This window comes from Aotus nancymaae, unplaced genomic scaffold, assembly GCF_030222135.1.
Source record: "Aotus nancymaae isolate 86718 unplaced genomic scaffold, 86718_ANA_hifiasm-v0.15.2.pri h1tg000033l, whole genome shotgun sequence".
Classification (NCBI taxonomy): domain Eukaryota; kingdom Metazoa; phylum Chordata; class Mammalia; order Primates; family Aotidae; genus Aotus; species Aotus nancymaae.
This window is the reverse complement of record NW_026988447.1, coordinates 59,207,403-59,228,727: the sequence shown is the minus strand read 5'-3', so window position 1 is coordinate 59,228,727 and position 21,325 is coordinate 59,207,403. Positions and strand designations below refer to the sequence as shown.

Sequence of the window (21,325 nt, the reverse complement as noted above, 5' to 3'; positions counted from 1 at the left end):
AACTTAATATATAACAAGAGTTCCTGAAAACAGTGATTCTTCCCTCAGAGTAGAATGCTCAAATGCATTCTTTTTAAAAATCTTTACTTTTGAATATGCGAAGAAGGTGAGGGAGGTGAGAGTGCCATCCTCTAAGGGCTGATATTAAGTGGCATTTCCATGTGATAGTCAGCAGTCAGTTTAGTTGACATTTTCAGTGCTTCATTTTTGTACCTCACCACATCATATAATACAGTGACTGATCCAAACTTGGCCTGCAATAAATATGTAATGAATTGAAATTGGTGCCCTTTACTTTTCCTATCTGTATATGATGAGCAGAAAAATAGACAAGGAATCAGAAAGGCAGTATTGTAATTCTGAATCTGCCTTTTACTAGCTATGTGATCTTTGCAAATTTTTTTCACTTTACTTACTGTTTTGAACAATGGCGTTTGGATTGAATAATCTTTAACATTCCTTTTACTTTCATAATTTATACTATAGAAAGTATAATGACCCTCAATGATGCACTAGTAAATGTTACTGACTGGTTCTCAAAACTAAAAATTTTTAAAAAGAGCCTGATTTGGGATATTTGCCTATTTCTATGGTGTAAATACTCCTGATGTGGCTGATTATAAGCTACTAACCTGAGATTACTGACCACGGAGTTGAGAAGAGCTAAGAACATTCAGCACTTTCAAGCTATAGGAGCCAGTTCCAGTGTAATACGGGACTTAGAATACTAAATCATTCTACCCTATAGAACTGAAAATATGCTCATATAATTGAGAAAAAATTAATAACAGAATAATAATAGGTTTCCAGGTTTGAGAAAATTAAGTCTCTTTTGCAAGGATTATCTTAGATTTTAATGCTAGTGTTCAAGCTGTAACAGTCTTTTAAAAAATGGTAGGGCATGTACTGTTTTTTAAGTCACATACACATGTAATGAGTGTAAAAGTTGAATCTTTTAGCGTGGCAGGAAGCAGTATTTGGAATCTGATCTAATGGTTTACATGCATTTGTTATAGCTCCAAGATTAGTCTTAGGCTAAGATAGAGCAGTGTCTTAACCCCCACCATGCAGGGGGCTAATAGTTAATATCTAGAAATGTTGGCAATACAGTGCTTTGGAACCACAGTATTTAGAAATGTTTATTAGAGCAGAACAATATTATTAGAATAGAACAGTGTTACTGAAATGCTGCAAACAATGCAAACTAAAAATAGGCCCCCTGAGAGGAATGAGAAAGGATATTAAAGAATAACAACCTAAGAGGAGACAATAGGTCTGAAAGTCACAGTAGAAGCTATGCATATCACAATCTATCTATAGAATACTGAATATACCAAGATCCAAGTTTACTTTTCATGTTACAAGCACCTATCATAAGGCATTAAAAAGAAAATTACTCAGAAATGTTATAAATACATGTGACTTTAAAAAATATGGCTAACTTTTAAAATAGCTATTTACAGAGTGTAGTGTTTCTAATATTGTGTGAGATAAAACTGGATTACAAAACCTAAAGGTTGTGTGTGAGCAATTACATATCCTGTTAAGTGTCAAGTGTTAGTTAAGGTTTGAAACTCTTCATCATTACTTTTCCACATAAAATTTAAGTTTGTAGCTATGAAGAATATTTGGTCTTGACATTGAACATCCAAACTAAAATTTATCACAAATATTACCATTTTGTTTCCACTCTGATTTAATCCATGTTGAAAAAAAGCATTACTTGGTAAATAATAACTGTATATTGGCTCAGCACGTAACAGTGGGATTACTAGGTACAACTGATGGAATGAGTTGCTAGATTATCAGCAGTGCCAACAGCAGTGCTGTTGCTAGATTATCAGCAGTGCCAACCGTATCTTTCTATTAAAGGCAGCAGTCTTCTTTCTTTGTAGTGGATTTTATTAAATGAGACTAGTGAATAAGATTCTTTGGAGATACTATAGAATCCCTTTGATACTGTTTCCCAATGGAGTATTTTTGGGTAACTATGTGCAGGAGGAAAGCAAACGAGTTAAACAAAAATCTGGTACCACTGTGTCCTCTAAAAGTGTTATACAATTCATTGTTTTGCTTTTGAAGTGCACTAAACCCTGTTCTCCATCAGGAACTTACCCCAGACTTTCCATTGAACAACTCCATCTGTCCATAACAGATTTTTCTTCCTTCATCGAGAATAACCAGGCCAATGACAGTCTCCTCTGTAGCTCCCCTAATTAGGTGGAAAGTTATGTCTTGTCATTTCATGGAGCAGAGTTCCTTGAGACTGCCACTTCATAAAGAAGTCTTTATAAGAACTCTCACCCAGAAGGTCCAAAGCTATGTCTTCTATTCCTATATACATGTTAAACCCTGAGATACTAGGACTTATATTGATAATGGATATCCTACGGGCCTAAAAGCTGTGCCTTTCAGGTCCTTTTCATTTCCAATAAAAGAAATTTCTTTCTTTTACGCTTGGTTAAGCATTAGGTATTTTAAATATGCTTTTTGAATCTAACATTTCTGTATTTTAAAAAGAGGATCCAATTAGCTTAGCTTATTTTGGAAGTTATTTACTCCAACTTCTAGAATTATTAAATTTTAGAGCTGGATGGAACTTTAGAGATCCTTTAGACTCCACAAATTGAGATTTCAATTTATTTCTATACCATCAGGTACCAGATAAGTTTGGCAGTTGAAAAAAATTACCACAGGTTATTTTTATTTTTCTCCCTTCAAATCAATTCTAAAATTGATATTCAATTTTGTATTAATTGCACATATCCAACGTAGTAGGTTGATGAAGGTAGCAAAAGGTATAAATTATAGCTCCTGACCTTAAGGAGCTCATATTTTAATAGGGGCCTAAATGTAAATAAATAATTGTAAAATGATGTAATAAATCTATCATAAGTATGAATGGAATGCTTTGGTAGATTTGAGGCTCTAATGGAACATGGGGAAGAAAGAGAAGACTGGAAGAGGTACACTGTTGTTGCTAGATTATCAAGGATTAATAAGTATGTTTGTATATGTGTGTGAGTGTGTGTGTGTGTGTATGTGTATCTGTGTGGGCTGCTGGTGGTAGTTATGGCACTCCAGGTAGAGCCAGAAACAGTGCTGATAATGATCGTGTAGGAGTCAACAATATAGCAGAAAGGACCTCAAATAAATCCTGGGTTGTATACATGTGATCTAACAAATCGTTGTTGAGGTCAACTTCGTTAGTATCATCCACCATGAAATAACATGCTCTATGTATAAACATGGCAGCAGTGATAGTGTGCTTTCTTACTTTACTGTTGAGGATATTAAATATTACAATTTGCATGTTTAAAAAACTTCGATTTCCTGGAATAAGCCTAAATGTGTCAAGTTTTAAGAAAGATGAAATGCAAAATCATGACAGAGGGTTGCGACTATTATATTCTTACACAGTTCTCCTGACAAGGTCTTCATCCTCTCCTACTAGCTACCATCTTATTCAACTCAAATCACTGCCCCTCCATCCCTCTCTTCTCTGCTTTCTCAGTAAGGCAAAGTTAAGACTCAGAATGATCATCAATGCTGCATTCTGATTATGAAGTCAAAGTCATCAAAGATTGAAGGAAAATAATTGTAATTGCTAGGACAGGAGGATTTAATGGTATTTCTCTCAACAGGATAGATGATGGCCCAAAAACAATGTTAGGGAAATCTTGGTAAATATTTGTTCTCATTAATTCTCACATTTTTTTCTTTGTAAACTATGTAAGGATCACAAAATGATAGAACTTTGGATTATATTAGTGTCTTGGACATAGCAGGTATTCAAAACATATTGGTGAATGGCCAAATAAATTGAATAAAACAAAGAAAACAGCATGGGCCCTGGGACAACTGGATACTCACATGCAAGAATGAAGCTGGACCCCTTACTCCACATATAAAAATTTATCAAAGACCTTGGAAGGTGTTAACGGGGAATATCTGCTAATCAGGTAGAGAATTGCATACAGTGAAAGTATTCTGGATAATAGTAATTGAATAACTTTGTGAATACACTAAAAACTACTGAATTTTACATTTTAAAAGGATGAATTTCATGCTAAGTAAAGTATATCTTGATTTAAAAAGTAGATGAAAAGAAAAAAAAACCACTAAACAATAGCAACCACAACAAAACCATGGCCCAGAAAGTTGAATTGAGGCTCTGCCTAGGTAGTCTTAACATTGGAGTGGAATATAAGTTATAGATGAATAACATTTTTAGTTAAAACAAAATTGAAGATAGTTAAAGGATGTGCTATAGTTCAATAATTAAAAGATGCATATTTGCATATTTTTTGAGATTTCTGAAATGGGATTTTTTTTTTTTTTTTTTTTTGAGACAGAGTCTCACTCTGTTATCCGGGCTGGAGTAAAGTGGCCTGATCTCAGCTCAATGCAACCTCTGCCTCTTGGGTTCAAGTGATTTTCCTGACTTAGCTTCCTGAGTAGCTGGGACCACAGACATGTGTTACTATGTCTGGCTAATGTTTGTGTTTTTAGTAGACATGGTTTCCCCATGTTGGCCAGCCTGGTCTCAAACTCCTGACCTTGGCCTCCCAGGGAATGTGTTTTTTAACTGACAATGTGTCACAATTCATTTGGCTGCATTTTTTTCTTTCTTTGTGGTACCTAAAATTGTGAGATGTCTTAGATTGAATGAAGTATAGTACTTAATTTTTCAAATAATGTGGCAGAGGCAGAGGTTGCTAGCTGTACCTCAATATGTACGCTCTTCTTCCCATACAGTAATAAGACTTTTTTTAGCTGGGGAAATGGTCAACCAGCCAAAGACTATACTTCCAGTTTTCCTTAGAGCTTGGTGTGGCCAGGTGCCTAAGTTCTGGCCAATGATATGAAAGCAGAGGTAATGTGTGCAACTTCTGGTTTGTGACCTTGAAGGGAAGGAGCATGCTTCCCTTTTTTTTCATTTCTTTTCTTCTTTCTTTCCTCCCTCCATATTTCATTCCTTCCTTTCTCTTTATCCCCTTCCTACTTCCCTCATTCTCTTCCTTCAGTCTCTTCCTTCTAGATAGCAGATGTGATGGTAGAAGCTCAGGAGCCATTTTCATCCATGAGATGGATGTCATGTATTGAGGTTGGGCAATGAGAGAAGATAATGAGTTCTTAATAATCAGGAAACCAGTATACTAGTCCTGGACTGACTATATAGACTTTCATGTGATAAAAAAACTAAAAAATTTTTTTGAAGCCATTCTTGTTTGCTATAGGAACTGACCAAATATTCTATCAAATATTAATGGTTTCTAAATTTCATTTTTCTGGGAGTAAATATTACCACTTTGTACAATGGGTCAAACTCTACTTCCTCTAAACAGATACACACACACACACACACACACACATATACACACACCCCTTTCGTGGGTAAAATAAGTTACTAAATGTAGCATTTATTTATAAGGAATGCATTGTGAATAGTTTCTCGATTTTCATTATCATGGAAAGATGATGATTTCAGCCCACATTCAGTGTATGTTTCTAAATAATACAATCAGTAGAACTGTCTGTTCAGTACCATGGAGGACAGCTTTTTCAGGGCAACTGGGATTTCCTGATAATGCTAAATCTGTCTTGTCAGCTGAATTCCTTGGATTTTATGTGGTAGTGTGGTAAAAATACATGATCAGACTTCACTGTTAAAATTCTTCAGCAATACATGTACAGTCAAGTTTCTTGCCTGGATAGCTGAACGTATAGGTTATGAGATTTTTAAAAAATGTCTCATGACAAACTTTATGGAAATGCAACAATCTGGACATCTAGTTTTGTCTGAGAGTGGCATGGATATGAAGAACTGTGCTGTTGGTGCTGATGCAACGTTGACCTTTGGCAGTCACACTGTTGGTTCTTCATATTTGAGGAGATGGGACGGTGAGGAGACCTGTTGGCTTGATTTTATTAATACCACCATCTAGAATACAGATTCTTGGATATTTCATTTTCACAAGGTGAGCTGCAAACTGGAAAATAAAAAAAAGAGGCAAAATTTATAGAGGATATACAGAAGATTTCTCCAACCTCATGTTTTTCTCAGGATTTGAAAGACAAAATTATTTTAATGTTATCATTGCTGTCACCATTGTATAATAAGTTGTTAACTTGGTTATTAATGTAAATTAAATCACTCTTTTTTTTTTTTTTTTTTTTGAGACAGAGTCTTGCTCTGTCGCCAGGCTGGAGTGTAGTGGCACAATCTCTGCTCACTGCAACCTCTGCCACCCAGGTTCAAATGGTTCTCCTGCCTCAACCTGCCAAGTAGCTGGGACTACAGGGGTGCCACCATGCCCAGCTAATTTTTGTATTTTTAGTAGAGACGGGGTTTCACCATGTTGGCCAGGATGGTCTCAATCTCTCAACCTCATGATCCACTTACCTTGGCCTCCCAAAGTACTGGGATTACAGGTGTGAGCCACTGCACCTAGCAAATCACTCTTTTATATGCTGACAATTTCTTTATCTTATGGAATAAATGTCTCTTTAGTTCTCTTTTATGATTTTTTTTTCTATGTGATAAATATACATGGTAAACAATTCAAATTCAGTAGACAAGGGCATACAGTGAGAATTAAAGTACTTCCACTTATTTTCCCAGTCCTCTCTCTCTAGAAGTCATTAATGTTACTATTTTTAAGTATTCTTCCAGTAATAGTCAAAACAAGCTCAAATTTATATTAAAAAAAATTTTGATATTATGGTCCACTTCATTGTCCCATAGAGGGCCCACAAACCAGTTGTAATATGTTTTCGGAGCAATCACAACTAACATTTTGAGTTCACAAACCTGGAATGAATTTGAAGGACAGATCCAGGAAGGCTTCTAGATGTCTGGCACAACAGGACGTTGTAAAAGTTATAAAAATGTACACATATCTGACTTAGCTCTAATCTACCTATCTAGGATCATAGATTGCCTTTTCCTCATTCTTTGTACTTTATGATGAAGCAGCCCCGAACTGCTTGCCAATCCCAAAATAGCATACTGCTTTATGTTCAGACCTTTTCTTGGGCAGATTGTCCAATGTTGGCCACATGCTCCATTTCCCACCAATTTCTGTCCCCTCTTTAGCTCCTCCCCAATAGTCACCCCCACACATAACCTCAAAATCTGCCTAACTTCTATTAATTTTCCTGCTCAGACACTTCCTTCTCTAGCAGCTAAGTTGCCATTAGAGTCCCTGCTTCTCAGCTCCCAAAGTTTCTTGTATGAATCTCAATCTTTGGCCTTCATTTATTTAAATTCTCCATTTAAGAGTTTCCTTCTGTTTTCTTCCTGGTATCTGGCACCTGGTAGGGGCTTATTATATGTTTGCTGGATTGAACTCAACTATGAAAAACCTAGGGCAAAATTATGAAGTAAAGAAGTTTTTCTTCGGCTCTTTTCTCTCTACTCCTTCCTTCTCTTTGGTAGTAACGTATTCCTTCTCAATGAGTATTTGTGTTCTCAAGTTCTTTTCAATTACACTCTCTACAAAAAACCTGACCTTAGATCCTTCAATAAAAATGACTAACACCTGCTCACAATGCTATTGCTTCTTGGGGCTCTTAGAAGCTTAATACTTAGTAAGGTCTCAAGGCAGCAATCTGAACTTTAGGGTTCAAAAGAATGAGCTGAGTGGTTTATCCAGGACAAGTTCAAGGCCTCACTCCCAGAGATTCTGCTTTATTGATCTGGGGCTCAGGGATAAGTATTTTTAAATAAGCACCCACAGATGATTCTAAAGCAGGTGGTCCATGGACAATTTTTTGAATAATACTGTCTTAAGCCAAAAGGATAAAGGTCTCGGTCAGTAGGTGGAATAAATAATGCTGGACTGGGATGTTAGCAATCTCCAAAACAACTCACATAAATGGGTCTTAGTACTGCTGACCCTACTTATCTTCTTAGTGATTCTTTGCAGTGGCTCCACAGATATTCAAATGGCTGTTCACATTTCACATCCTATGCTCTCTTAGAGCTACCAGATGGGAATCCTTGATAGTAACGAATGTTGAAGAGAAACAGTGCTCCTGTATTTCAAAAGGTGTCAAGTGAGCTGGTGTGAGCTGCTCTTCATCCTGTTTTTACTTCTCTTTGAACCCCAGTCCTTAAGAAAGAAGGCACCAGATTCCTCTGCCCCGAGTCATGTGCAGGCAGCACAGTCCCTGGTACCATATGATTACTGAAACATCTCGGCTGCATTCTCCCACATGCACAATTCAATTACCATTTAGGCCGGAATTCTAAGATAAACATAGCATTACTGAAAAAGCCTTGTGGATAAGCAATCTTAACTCTTGAGTTCTTTCAAAACACTGTGGAAATCAGAAAATGAGTAAGGAAGGACTGTACATTCAACTAATCTCCCTTAAACTATGCTGTAGAGCTGGAAAGAGTTCCTACTGTTATATTAAGGAAGTCCCTAACCACTAGGCTGCTGCTGAGCTGGAAAGTGGAAATAGACAAAGTAAGCAGAAGACAGCACTTTGAAACAATCAGGTTGCTGCTGTGTGTGAGGTCTAAGAAGAAAAGTAGAAATGGAATACAAGGAGATAGCAAATGTTTAGCTGCCTTGAAAAGAAGCAGGCTGTGTTTAAGAAAAAGAGCAACTGTTGAGTTTTCACATAAGATTTTGAGTTCTGCTCCTCTGATGCTCTGTTGTGTTTTCAATTATCCATGTTAAATACTGGCCCCTAGCAGTGAAACCATAACTGCATCTTTTCCACTGCTATGGAAACATTTCTTCTCCTCCATCTGTTTAGTCATTTGGTTATTCACTTATCAAACATTTCACTGAGCACCTACTAAGTAGGTACCAGGCACAGTTCCAGTTTTTGGAGTGCTTAGAGTTCAGTGGAGGAGATGGTAATAGACAATTCATATGAAGTAGTATGGGTAGCATAAAAGCAGTTCAGGGATCTTAGCAGTTCAGAGTAATAAGCAGAGTTTCTGAATTTAACAGGGGCTGGGGAACTGGTTTCTTTCTTTTTTCCTTTTATTCCTCTTTCATTATTGACTCCTAAAGGGAATCAGAATCCAGATGTGATGGCCACAATGGCTATACTTAACCACATAGTATCTTTGTGGCTATAGCTTGACAGGTTAGGGAAGAAAGAAAAGGCTGTGAATCTGCTGGAGTAGATTTCCACAGTGTGAAAAAAGTAATATCATACCTGGAGAAGATACACAGTGGGACAGGGGAGAACCAGACATCCAGGGTATGTGGTTTCTTCCATCTTTCATTTTTCATCTGGCAGGGCTTTTGACTGCATACTCCACAGAGTGCAGACTCCGCCCAGAAATTACAAATCTAGACTTACTGAGCAACATCCTTGGTGGAGGTGGCAGGATATCATACTGAGCCAGTGGTTATAAAGTCAGAAAAATCATCTGGGTGCTTTTACTAAACAGGAATATACAGGTTTGTTCCAGACTAGTAAGTAGAGTTTCTGTGACAGACCTCTGACATCAGCTGTTTTTAAAAGGGCCCCCTTTTCCCAGGTGATTCTAATGTGTAATTAGCATTGAGAGTCATTTAATTAGACAATGGGATTCATTTATGGGTCAGGTTTGGGACTCAAACTGCAATTCCTATAGATATAGTGATGTGTGGATAGCAAGTCACTTTGCACTAGAAGAGGCTGCTGTGTTTGTAGGTCTGAAATTTGTGAGGCCTAAACTTTATCAGACATAGTAGAATTTAATGTGAAACAGATTATTACAGATAAAAAGGGAGATTTCATAATGATAAAAAATTCAATTTGCCAAAAAGATATGACAATTCTAAATTTGTAAGCATTCAGTAATAAAGCCTCAGAATATAAAAATGTGATAGCACTGAATGGCAAAACAGACAAATCCACCATCATAGTAGGAAATATGAGCAGGTTGCTCTCAGTATGTGAAATAACAACCAGAAAAAACACAGTAAGATGCAATATTTAAACAATGTAATTAGCAAATCTACTTAAGGGACAGATACAGAACACCAACACTCAATACTTTCAGAATAAAATTCTTTTTTAAAAAATTTTTATTTTACATATCTATATATCTATATATAATTGCATTTTAGGTTCTGGGGTACATGTGAAGAACATGCAAGATTGTTGCATAGGTACATACATGGCAGTGTGGTTTGCTGCCTTCCTCCCCATCACCTATATCTGGCATTTCTCCCCATGTTGTCTCTCCCCAACTACCCATCCCCCACTTTCCCTCCCCTACTTCCCCCCAACAGACCCCAGTGTGTGATGCTCCACTCCCTGTGTCCATGTGTACTCACTGTTCAACACCCACCTATGAGTGAAAACATGCGGCGTTCGATTTTGTGTTCTTGTGTCAGTTTGCTGAGAATGATGGTTTCCAGGTTCATCCATGTCCCTACAAAGGACATGAACTCATTGTTTTTGATGGCTGCATATTATTTCATGGTGTATATGTGCCACATTTTCCCTGTCCAGTCTACCATTGATGGGCATTTGGGTTGGTTCCAAGTCTTTGCTATTGTAAACAGTGCTGCAATGAACATTCGTGTGCATGTGTCCTTATAACAGAACAATTTATAATCCTTTGGATATATACCCAGTAATGGGATTGCTGGGTCAAATGGAATTTCTATTTCTAGGTCCTTGAGGAATCGCCACACTGTCTTCCACAATGATTGAACTAATTTACACTCCCACCAACAGTGTAAAAGTGTTCCTATTTCTCCACATCCTCTCCAGCATCTGTTGTCTCCAGATTTTTTAATGATCGCTATCTCACTAGTGAGAGATGGTATCTCAATATAGTTTTGATTTGCATTTCTCTAATGACCAGTAATGATGAGCATTTTTTCATGTTTGTTGGCCTCATATATGTCTTCTTTTGATAAGTGTTCATATCCTTCACTCACTTTTGAATGGGCTTGTTTGTTTTTTTTCTTGTAAATCTGTTTTAGTTCTTTGTAGATTCTGGATATCAGCCCTTTGTCAGATGGGTAGCTTGCAAAAATTTTTTCCCATTCTGTTGGTTGCTGATTCACTCTAATGATTGTTTCTTTTGCTGTGCAGAAGCTGTGAAGTATGATTAGGTCCCATTTGTCTATTTTGGCTTTTGTTGCCAATGCTTTTGGTGTTTTGGTCATGAAGTTCTTGCCTATGCCTATGTCCTGAATGTTTTTGCCTAGATTTTCTTCTAGGGTTTTTATGGTGTTAGGTCGTATGTTTAAATCTTTAATCCATCTGGAGTTAATTTTAGTGTAAGGTGTCAGGAAGGGGTCCAGTTTCTGCTTTCTGCACATGGCTAGCCAGTTTTCCCAATACCATTTATTAAACAGGGACTAAACACAAGAGCTACAGCAAGGATTAGTAGGAAAGAGGTGGAAATAATTTATCTAATACTCCACTAATTTATTCCCTTGATTATATAACCAAATATAATTTTGAATGTCACTTTTTGTTTCAATCCTTATTGTGTTTCCCCATACTGAGATAAATGTTTTGCCTCCTGCTAGTCTTCCTGTATTCAGATCTTTTTAATTCATTGAAGTTTATTTTCTTAATAGTATTGTATAAGTTATAAAACTGGTTTTCAAAGTTATAACATCTAATAACAATTAGGCAGTGGTTGCTATATTTTCTAATTTCACTCACAGAAATAAAACCAGCAGCAGAGCAAAGCCAAAAAGGTGAATGCACAGGTCAGTAATCATTTTATACCCTACCATGGGCACTTGTGACAAGGAAGGAGAAGAATAGGTAATTACAGCATATTAGTGCGTTATATACTAGAAAATGCTATATATGCATTTTTTAAAAGTTGGAGAATCTAGAAGAATAGCCATTACATGGTCCAGCTTTCTGATCCATGTTTATTTTACAAATAACTACTCCAATGGTACCTGGGATAGTTCAAATCCATATTATAGTATTCTTTAGTGTCCACAAAGAGGGTTATAATAAACTTTTAACCAAGTTGTTTCTATTTTTCTTGGAACCAGTCTTTGAGGTTAAGAAATCTGATAGTGTAACGATTTTTATCTTAACAAATATTTTTATAGTTTGTGTTACATAAGGAGATATATAAATATTTAGAGTGTGCTAACTCGATGTATTTTCATGTTTTAATTTCCTGTTGCCCAAAGCTGCTATCTCTATTTCATGTCTTCCCATTCCTTCTTTGTACCTTTTTATTAAAAAAAGTCAAAAAATATATAAAAATAGACAAGAAAGGCATAATGAGCCCCTAGATCCCCAACACTCAGCTTCAACAATTGTAACTTGCAGCCAAATTGTATCATTTATTCCTTCCATGCTCTCTTCTCACCTTTGTACTGTTTCAATGCAAATCCATATTATTTCATACCTAAACATGTATCTTTGAAATAACAGGATTTAAAAGATATATAACCATAGTATTATCACACCTAGAAAAATGCCCCATTAAGACTTTTCCTGTAATAAATAAAATATTTAGTAGGTGTTCAAATTTCCAATTAGCTCATAACTCATAAACATCCTCTCTTCCTCTCATTCTCTGTCTGTCCACATGTTCATCCATAATTAAATTTATTTGAGTCAGGATCCAAACAAGGTCCACGAATTGTGACTAATGGACATTTTTTAATCTAATGGTTTGTCCTATCTCTTTTCTTTGCAAGAAGCCTATTCTTTCTCAAATTCTCCGTAAACTTTTGTCTCTATCACTTCCCCAAAATATTCTTATTAAGACTGGCAGTAATCTTCACATTGTCAAATCCAATTTTTAAGACTCATTCTGAATCTGACTTGGCCCATCAGCATCATGACACATTTGATCATGCCTTCCTTTCTTCAAAACTTTCTTCCATTAGCCTTCAGTACACTGATCTCTCCTGGTTCTACCACCTCACTAGCTATGCCTTTCTATCACCCTTGGTGGATTTTCTTTATCTTTTTGACCTCTTGCCCCATTGCTTAGTCCTCTGATCTCTTCTCTATCTACACTTCTCCCCTAAATGATTTCATTTAGTCCTACAGGTTTAAGTCCTATCTACACAATGATGACTGTAAATTTGTCTTTAGTATCTTCCCTGGACTTTAAACTCATGAATCTGTCAGCTTCTTCACCATCTATTAGACACTTAGCTATCTAATAGGCTTCACAAACTTACCAGTTTCAAAGGGGAAAACTTGATTACTACCCTCCTCTACCTAATCCTTTCCTGAAGTCTTCCTTTTCTCAGGAAATGGCAATTCCACTCTTCTATTTATTTAAGTAATAAGCCTCGATATATGTTTCTTTTTTTCTTTACCAATGTATCCTGTAACTTTCAAAACATATTCAGAATCTGAGCACTTCTCACTGCCTGTACTAATATTGTACTAGTGCAAGTGATCGTTATTTCTTACCTAGATAATTGTAACAACCTATCAGCTGGTCTCCCCTGCCTCCGCTCTTTTCCCTGTGGTCTGATGCTCACATATTGTGTGATCCTTTTAAAATGTAAGTCAGAGGTTTCACATAACCTATCACAAAGCATTTTAATGGCCTGTGGTTTTATTCAGAATAAATTCCAAAGTCCTTCCATAGTCTATGAGGTCCTTCATGATCTGCAAAACTGCAAACCCTTTCCCAACTCCCCATCAACCTCTCTAATCTCATCTCTTAGTCCAAACCATCATCATCTCCAATTTAGGTTACTGCAAAAATTTCTTTACTGCTTCTATCCTTACCCCATATAGTCTTTCTCTACATGACAATCATCAGAAGAATGATTCTCTTAAAATATGGATCAGATGATATAATACCCTTTGTTCCATATCTTCAAGTGGCTTTCCATCTCAGAATAAGAGCTTCACTAATCACTCTATAAAGAAAAGAAACCATCAGCACTCTTTTCCCTCATATTAACCTTATTTCAACCTTTATAACCATTTGATGTGTATATATATAAAAGCATGTGTGTGTGTGTATATATACATATATATACACACACATATATATATGTATATATATATGTGTGTATATATATGTAGTTTATTGTCTGTCTTTCCCAAGATATCGTAAGCTCCATGACAGTAGGAACTTAATTTTATTTGTTACTGTTTCTCCAATGCCTAGAACAGTGACTACTAGTACATAGTATTTGCTCTAATATATGTTCAATAACTGACTCATTCATTCAACAAATACTTTCTGAGCATCTACTGTGTACCAGGCACTATGCCAGGGACTAAACTGTTTTACTTCTAGTGGAGGAGGTGGAAAGAATTTTCGAGCAAACAGTAAGGAAACTAACTGGCTCTGGTAAGAATCAAATGCTAGTTGCTTTTATCCTTTACTAATAGGGTCTTCATTTAACTTTTGTATGAGTTGAACAGGTAAGATGACTTTTAAAAATGATATCTTTTAAAAGACATCTACACTAAAAGGTATTTATACAAAAATTTTGATGAAGTTTATAAATATAGAAATAATAAATGCTTGTGACATAACGTTACTATAGAAGTCCACAGATGACAGACAGACAATATCCTCACTTCATTTCCATAGTTAAGGAACTGAAGTAGACAGAAGAATTTCAAGAGGATGCAGTGAAAGTTTTACTTTCTACTCTAAGGCTCCATGCTATCATAATCAGACTCTCTGTATATTTCCACCTTTGTCTGCAGCCCAAATCACTCTTCAAAGAAGCCCTGTGCTTTCTTAGTTCCTTTTTTCCTCAATGACTTTGGCAATTTTTAGAAGTTCCTTTTTTTCTCAATGACTTTGGCAATTCAATAGAAGCGTGAAAAAAAAGATAAATGGATATCTTCATAAGCAATTATAAATTTTCCTTTTTTTCCTCTTCTATTTTACTTTCATATGTAATTCTAACACAATCTCATAAGGATTAAAGGAAAGATAATTAAAAAATTTTAAAGTATAAGTTTTAAATAGAAATGTCAAGAAAATAAATATTTTTCCTATGGTGCATAACATCTTAGGATGAGTATAAGTCAATGCAACTTATACTCCATAGTCTGCTTTGTTGAAAGTCCAATTATATATATGTGTGTGTGTATATATATGTATATATTTATGTATATAATATATACATAAATATATAACATATATATGTTATATATACACACACATATATAATTGGACTTTCAACAAAGCAGACTATGGAGTATGCATATGTTATATATTTATGTATATGTTATATATATAAATATATATACACATATATATACACACACATATATATAATTGGACTTTCAACAAAGCAGACTATGGAGTATAAGTTGCATTGACTTATACTCATCCTAAGATGTTATGTGCCATAGGGAAAAAAAAAAAAAATATATATATATATATATATATATATATACTTACATTTTTTTCTTCTCAGATGCCAAAATGGCCTTTTCCTTTCCTTTCTCTTCCACTTCCCTTTAATCTCATTTTCTTTGTTAATTTCTTCTACCAATCACTTGCACTTATGCATTCTTTTCTATTTTACCAGTTAATTTATAATGGAGACAGTGAATTTTTACAAGTTCTTGAAACAAATACAAGTTATTAATATATCTCTTAAGGGTCTTTTCAACAATCACTTATTGAGGCTATCACCTGGAATTCATCTTTCTTTCTAGAATAACTCATTTATAAGCTTTTAAAGGTAATTATGGAGATTATGAAAAATTATACCATAATTATGGTAATTACAGAAAATGAAACCCCACATCTTTTTTTCATGTTCTGTAGAATACTGTTTATTATATAAGTGAGAGGATTCAATACTCCCACTTATACACATCTAGTATAAGTCTTCTTTGAATTCTAGTCTGAATCTCCAAATGCTCGCCTGATACTTTTCCAGTGATATACCATTAGCACGTCAAACTCACTATGTCCAAAATTAATCGCATTCTTTTGAAACCTACGTTATTCTTCTCTATCTCTGGTAACGGTATCAGCAACTTCCCCAAAAACACAACCTAGAGACTTTAAGGTCTTTTTAAAATTAATTAATTAACGTGTGTGGTTTTTTTTTTTAGAAACAAGGTCTTACTTTGTTGCCCAAGCTAGTCTCAAACTCATGGGATCAAGTGATCCTCCCTCCTTACCCTCCCAAAGTGCTAGGATTACAGTTGTGAGCCACCATGCCCGGTCAAGGTCTTCTATCTTTAGAGCCCAATTATTGTTGGATTGGTTCCTAAGTGGTCCTAATGCTTCTAGGTTTTCCTCAGCCAGTACTCTGCTTACTGATGGTACCATTACGGAAGATCCTCAGAAAATCTTGAGACTTCAGTCAGTATCATATAGAGATTTCTTCCTTCCTAGGGTTATTATCCTTAAGCAAAGTAAATCAAGATCCATGGATCCCTTCCAAAAAATAGTTTGTTTACCATAGTTAGTAAAGACAATGTGTACTATTTAAAAGTTCTTTTTAGAAGTTTCATTTTGGTAATAGTTAAGTCTAACATCCCTTTGCATTTCAAGAAAGACAAATTCATTACACACATACTTGGCTACTCCCCATACAAATAAATAACGTAATTTATATTTCCATGAAAGATCAACAAGAGAGAAGATTGTCCTTCAGTGTTCCAAGTAAAGTAAGAGAAGAAAGTGATCAGGTGCCTTGAATCACATAGTGACAGCAGTGGATTATTTCCCCAGTCTCATTTTGAAAGTCACAGAGCTTTGGCTATGAGTCTCAGGCAAACCCTCCTATTGACTCTTCCTCACAGCCTTGTGAGCATTTTTCACTCTGAGGGCTACCAACTATTTCGATAGTTAGAGACTGAAAGCTTCAGAGAAAGGGTGAACATAAAGATAAGCATCTGGGAAGAAGCTAGCATTGAGATAGACTTGGAATATTAGAATCTCTGTTCCTTGGTGTTTTAAAATTTGTTTAATGGGGATCAAGGGCAAAAGAGAGGGAAGACACTTAAATTGTGGCAAACTTTAATACAACTAAAAAAGTTATTTTCCAAATGATTTTCCAAAATACAGATGATAGCGTCACTTTCCTTTTCTAAAAACATTTACTAGGTCTCAACTGCTAAAATGAAAACTTTTTTTAAAAAAATTATTACTATACTTTAAGTTCTGGGGTACATGTGTTCAATGTGCAGGTTTGTTACATAGGTATACACATGCCATGGTGGTTTGCTGCATCCATCACCCTGTCATCTACATTAGGTATTTCTCCTAATGCTATCCCTCCCCTAGCTGCCCCCATCCCTGACAGGCCCCGGTGTGTTATGTTCCCCTCCCTGTATTGATATGTTCTCATTGTTCAACTCCCACTTTTGAGTGAGAACATATGGTGTTTGGTTTTCTGTTCTTGTTTTAATTTGCTGAGAATGATGGTTTTCAGCTTCATCCATGTCCCTGCAACAGACATAAACTCATCCTATTTTATGGCTGCATAGTTCCACGGTGTATATGTGCCACATTGCCTTTATCCAGTCTATCATTGATGGACATTTTGGGTTGGTTTCAAGTCTTTAGTATTGTGAACAGTGCCACAATAAACATACATGTGCATGTGTCTTTATAATAGAACAATTTATAATCCTTTGGGTATATACCCAGTAATGGGACTGCTGGGTCAAATGTTACTTCTAGTTCTAGATCCTTGAGGAATCGCCACACTGTCTTCCACAATGGTTGAATTAATTTACACTCCCACCAACAATGTAAAAGTGTTCCTATTTCTCCACATCCTCTCCAGCATCTGTTGTCTTCTGATTTTTTAATGATCACCATTCTAACTGGTGTGAGATGGTATCTTGTTGTGGTTTTGATTTGTGTTTCTCTAATGACCAGTGATGATGAGTATGTTTTCATATGTTTGTTGGCTGCATAAATGTCTTCTTTTGAGAAGTGTCTGTTCATATCCTTCACCCACTTTCTGATGGGGTTGTTTTTTTGCTTGTAAATTTGTTTAAGTTCTTTATAAATTCTGGATATTAGCCCTTTGTCAGATGGATAGATTGCAAAAATTTTTTCCCATTCTGTTGGTTGCCGGTTCACTTTAATGATACTTTATTTTGCTGTGCAGAAGCTCCTTAGTTTATTTAGGTCCCATTTGTCTATTTTGGCTTCTGTTGCCATTGCTTTCGGTGTTTTAGTCATTAAGTCCTTGCCCATGCCTATGTCCCAAATGGTGTTGCCTAGGTTTTCTTCTAGGGTTTTTATGGTGTTAGGTCTTACGCTTAAATCTTTAAATCTTTGATCCATGTGGAGTTAATTTTTGTAGAACGTATAAGGAAGGGGTCCAGTTTCAGCTTTCTGCATATGGCTAGCCAGTTTTCCCAACACCATTTATTAAACAGGGAATCCTTTCCTCAGGGCTTGTTTTTGTCAGGTTTGTCAAAGATCAAATGGCTGTAAATGTGTGGCATTATATTTGAGGCCTCCATTCTGTTCCATTGGTCTATATCTCTTATCAGTAACAGTACCACACTGTTTTGATTACTGTAGCCTTGTAATATAGTTTGATGTCAGGTAGTGTGATGCCTGGTTTTTTTTTTCTTTCTTAGAATCATCTTAGCTATGAGGGCTTCTTTTTTGGTTCCATATGAAATTCAAGGTAATTTTTTCCAATTTTGTGAAGAGAGTCAGTGATAGCTTGATGGGGACAGCATTCAATGTATAATTTACTTTGGGCAGTATGGCCATTTTCATGATATTGATTCTCCCTATCCATAAGCATGGAATGTTTTTCCATCTGTTTGTGTCCTCTTTTATTTCCTTAAGCAGTGGTTTGTAGTTCTCCTTGAAGAGGTCCTTCACATCCCTTGTAAGTTGTATTCCTATGCATTTTATTCTCTTTGTAGCAATTGTGAATGGGAGTTCACTCATGATTTGGCTCTCTGTTTGTGTTATTGGTGTTTAGGAATGCTTGTAATTTTTGCACATTGATTTTGTATCCTGAGACTTTGCTGAAGTTGCTTATAAGCTTAAGGAGTTTTTGGGCTAAGACGATGGGGGCTTCTAAATATATAGCCATGTCACCTGCAAATAGAGACAACTTGACTTCCTCTTTTCCTAATTGAATACCCTTTATTTCTTTCTCTTACCTGATTGCCCTGGACAGAACTTCCACTACTATATTGAATAGGAGTGGTGAGAGAGGGCATCCTTGTCTCATGCTGGTTTTCATAGGGGATGCTTTCAGTTTTTGCCTATACAGTATGATATTTGCTGTGGGTTTGTCTAAATAGGTTATTATTTTGAGATACATTCCATCAGTACCTACTGTATTGAGAATATTTGGCATGAAAGGCTGCTGAATTTTGTCAAAGGCCTTCTCTGCATCTATTGAGATAATCATGTGGTTTCTACCTTTGGTTCTGTTTATGTGATGGATTATGTTTATTGATTTGCGTAGGTTGAATCAGCCTTGCATCCAAGGGATGAAGCTGACTTGATTGTGGTGGATAAGTTTTTTGATACGCTGCTGGATTCAGTTTGCCAGGATTTTACTGAGGATTTTCACAATGATGTTCATTAGGAATAACGGCCTAAAATTTTCTCTTTTAGTTGTGTCTTTGCCAGGTTTTGATATAAGGATGATGTTGGCCTCATAAAATGAGTTAGGGAGAATTCCCTCTTTTTCTGTTGTTTGGTATAGTTTCAGAAGGAATGGTACCAGCTCCTCTTTGTACCTCTGGTAGAATTTGCCTGTGAAACTTTCTGGTTCTGGACTTTTTTTGGTTGGTAGGCTATTAATTGCTGCCCCAATTTCAGACCTTGTTATTGGTCTATTCAGGGATTTATCCATTTCTTCTAGATTTTCTGGTTTATTTGCATAGAGGTGTTTATAGTATTCCCTGACATTAGTTTGTATTTCTGTGAGATTGGTGGTGATATCCCCTTTTTCATTTTTTATTGCATCTATTTGATTCTTATCTCTTTTCTTTTTTGTTAGTCTGGCTAGCAGTCTATTTTGTTGATCTTTTCAAAAAACCAGCTCCTGGATTCACTGATGTTTTTGAAGGGTTTTTCTTGTATCTATATCCTTCAATTCTGCTCTGCTCTTAGTTATTTCTTGTATTCTGCTAGGTTTTGAATTTGTTTGTTCTTGCTCCTCTAGTTCTTTTCATTGTGATGTTAGGATGTCGATTTTGGATCTTTCCTGCTTTCTCTTGTGGGCATTTGGTGCTATAAATTTCCCTCTATGCACTTCTTTAAATGTGTCCCAGATATTCTGGTACGTTGTATGTTCATTCTCATTGGTTTCAAAGAACATTGTTATTTCTGCCTTCATTTCATTATTTATCCAGTAGTCACTCAGGAGCAGGGTGTTCAGTTTCCATGTAGTTGTGCAGTTTTGAGTGAGTTCCTTAATCCTGAGTTCTAATTTGATTGCAATGTAGTCTGAGGGACTGTTCGTTATGATTTCCATTCTTTTGGATTTGCTGAGGAATGTTTTACTTCCAATTATGTGGTCAGCTTTAGAATAAATGTGATGTGGTGCTGAGAAGAATGTATATTCTGTGGATTTGGGGTGGAGAGTTCTGTAGATGTCTATTAGGTTCACTTGGTCCAGAGCTGAGTTCAAATCCTCGATATTGTTGTTAATTTCCTGTCTCATTGATCTGTCTAATAAACAGTGGGGTGTTAAAGTCTCCCACTATTATTATGTGGGAGTCTATGTCTCTTTGTAGGTCTGTAATAACTTGCTTTATGAATCTGGATGCTCCTGTATTGGATGCATATATATCCAGGATAGTTAGGTCTTCTTGTTACATTGATCCCTTTACCACTAATATAATGCCCTTCTTTGCCTCTTTTGATCTTTGTTGGTTTAAAGTGTGTTTTATCAGCGATTAGGATTGCAACCCCTGCTTTTCTTGCTTTCTATTTGCTTGGTAACTCTTCCTCCATCCCTTTATTTTGAGCCTATGTGTGTCTTTGCACGTGAGATGGGTCTTCTGAATACAGCACACCAATGGGTCTTGACTGTTTATTCAATTGGCCGGTCTGTGTATTTTGATTCAGGCATTTAGCCCACTTACATTTAAGGCTAATACTGTTATGTGTGAATTTGATACTGCCATTATAATGTTAGCTGGTTATTTTGACCATTAGTTGATGCAGTTTCTTCATAGCATTGATGGTCTTTACAATTTGGTGTTTTTGCAGTGCCTGGTACCAGTTGTTCTTTCCCATGTTTAGTGCTTCCTTAGGGAGCTCTTGTAAGGCAGGCCTAGTGGTGACAAAATCTATCAGCATTTGCTTGTCTGTTAAGGATTTTATTTCTCCTTTGCTTATGAAGCTTAGTTTGGCTGGATATTAGATTCTTGGTTGAAACTCCTTTTCTTTTAGGATGATGAATATTGGCCCCCA

At 36.1% G+C, this 21,325-nt stretch overlaps 1 protein-coding gene across 5 annotated transcripts in view; it reads right to left on the bottom strand.

Annotated features, from left to right (window-relative positions):
- Window positions 1–1,121: 1,121 nt before the first annotated feature.
- The window catches only part of TBCK (TBC1 domain containing kinase), a 263,530-nt gene continuing 243,326 nt past the window's right edge, over window positions 1,122–21,325 (bottom strand). For 3 of the 5 annotated variants that reach the window (XM_012436502.2, XM_064384035.1, XM_064384036.1), the window contains one exon: window positions 1,122–5,993. In XM_012436502.2, coding sequence (XP_012291925.1) covers window positions 5,883–5,993 — 111 coding nt within the window. In that variant the 3' untranslated portion in view covers window positions 1,122–5,882. Of the gene's footprint in view, window positions 5,994–10,309; window positions 10,394–21,325 lie in introns of all 5 variants that reach the window. The other 2 variants (XR_010345400.1, XM_012436503.2) reach the window with 2 other exon arrangements.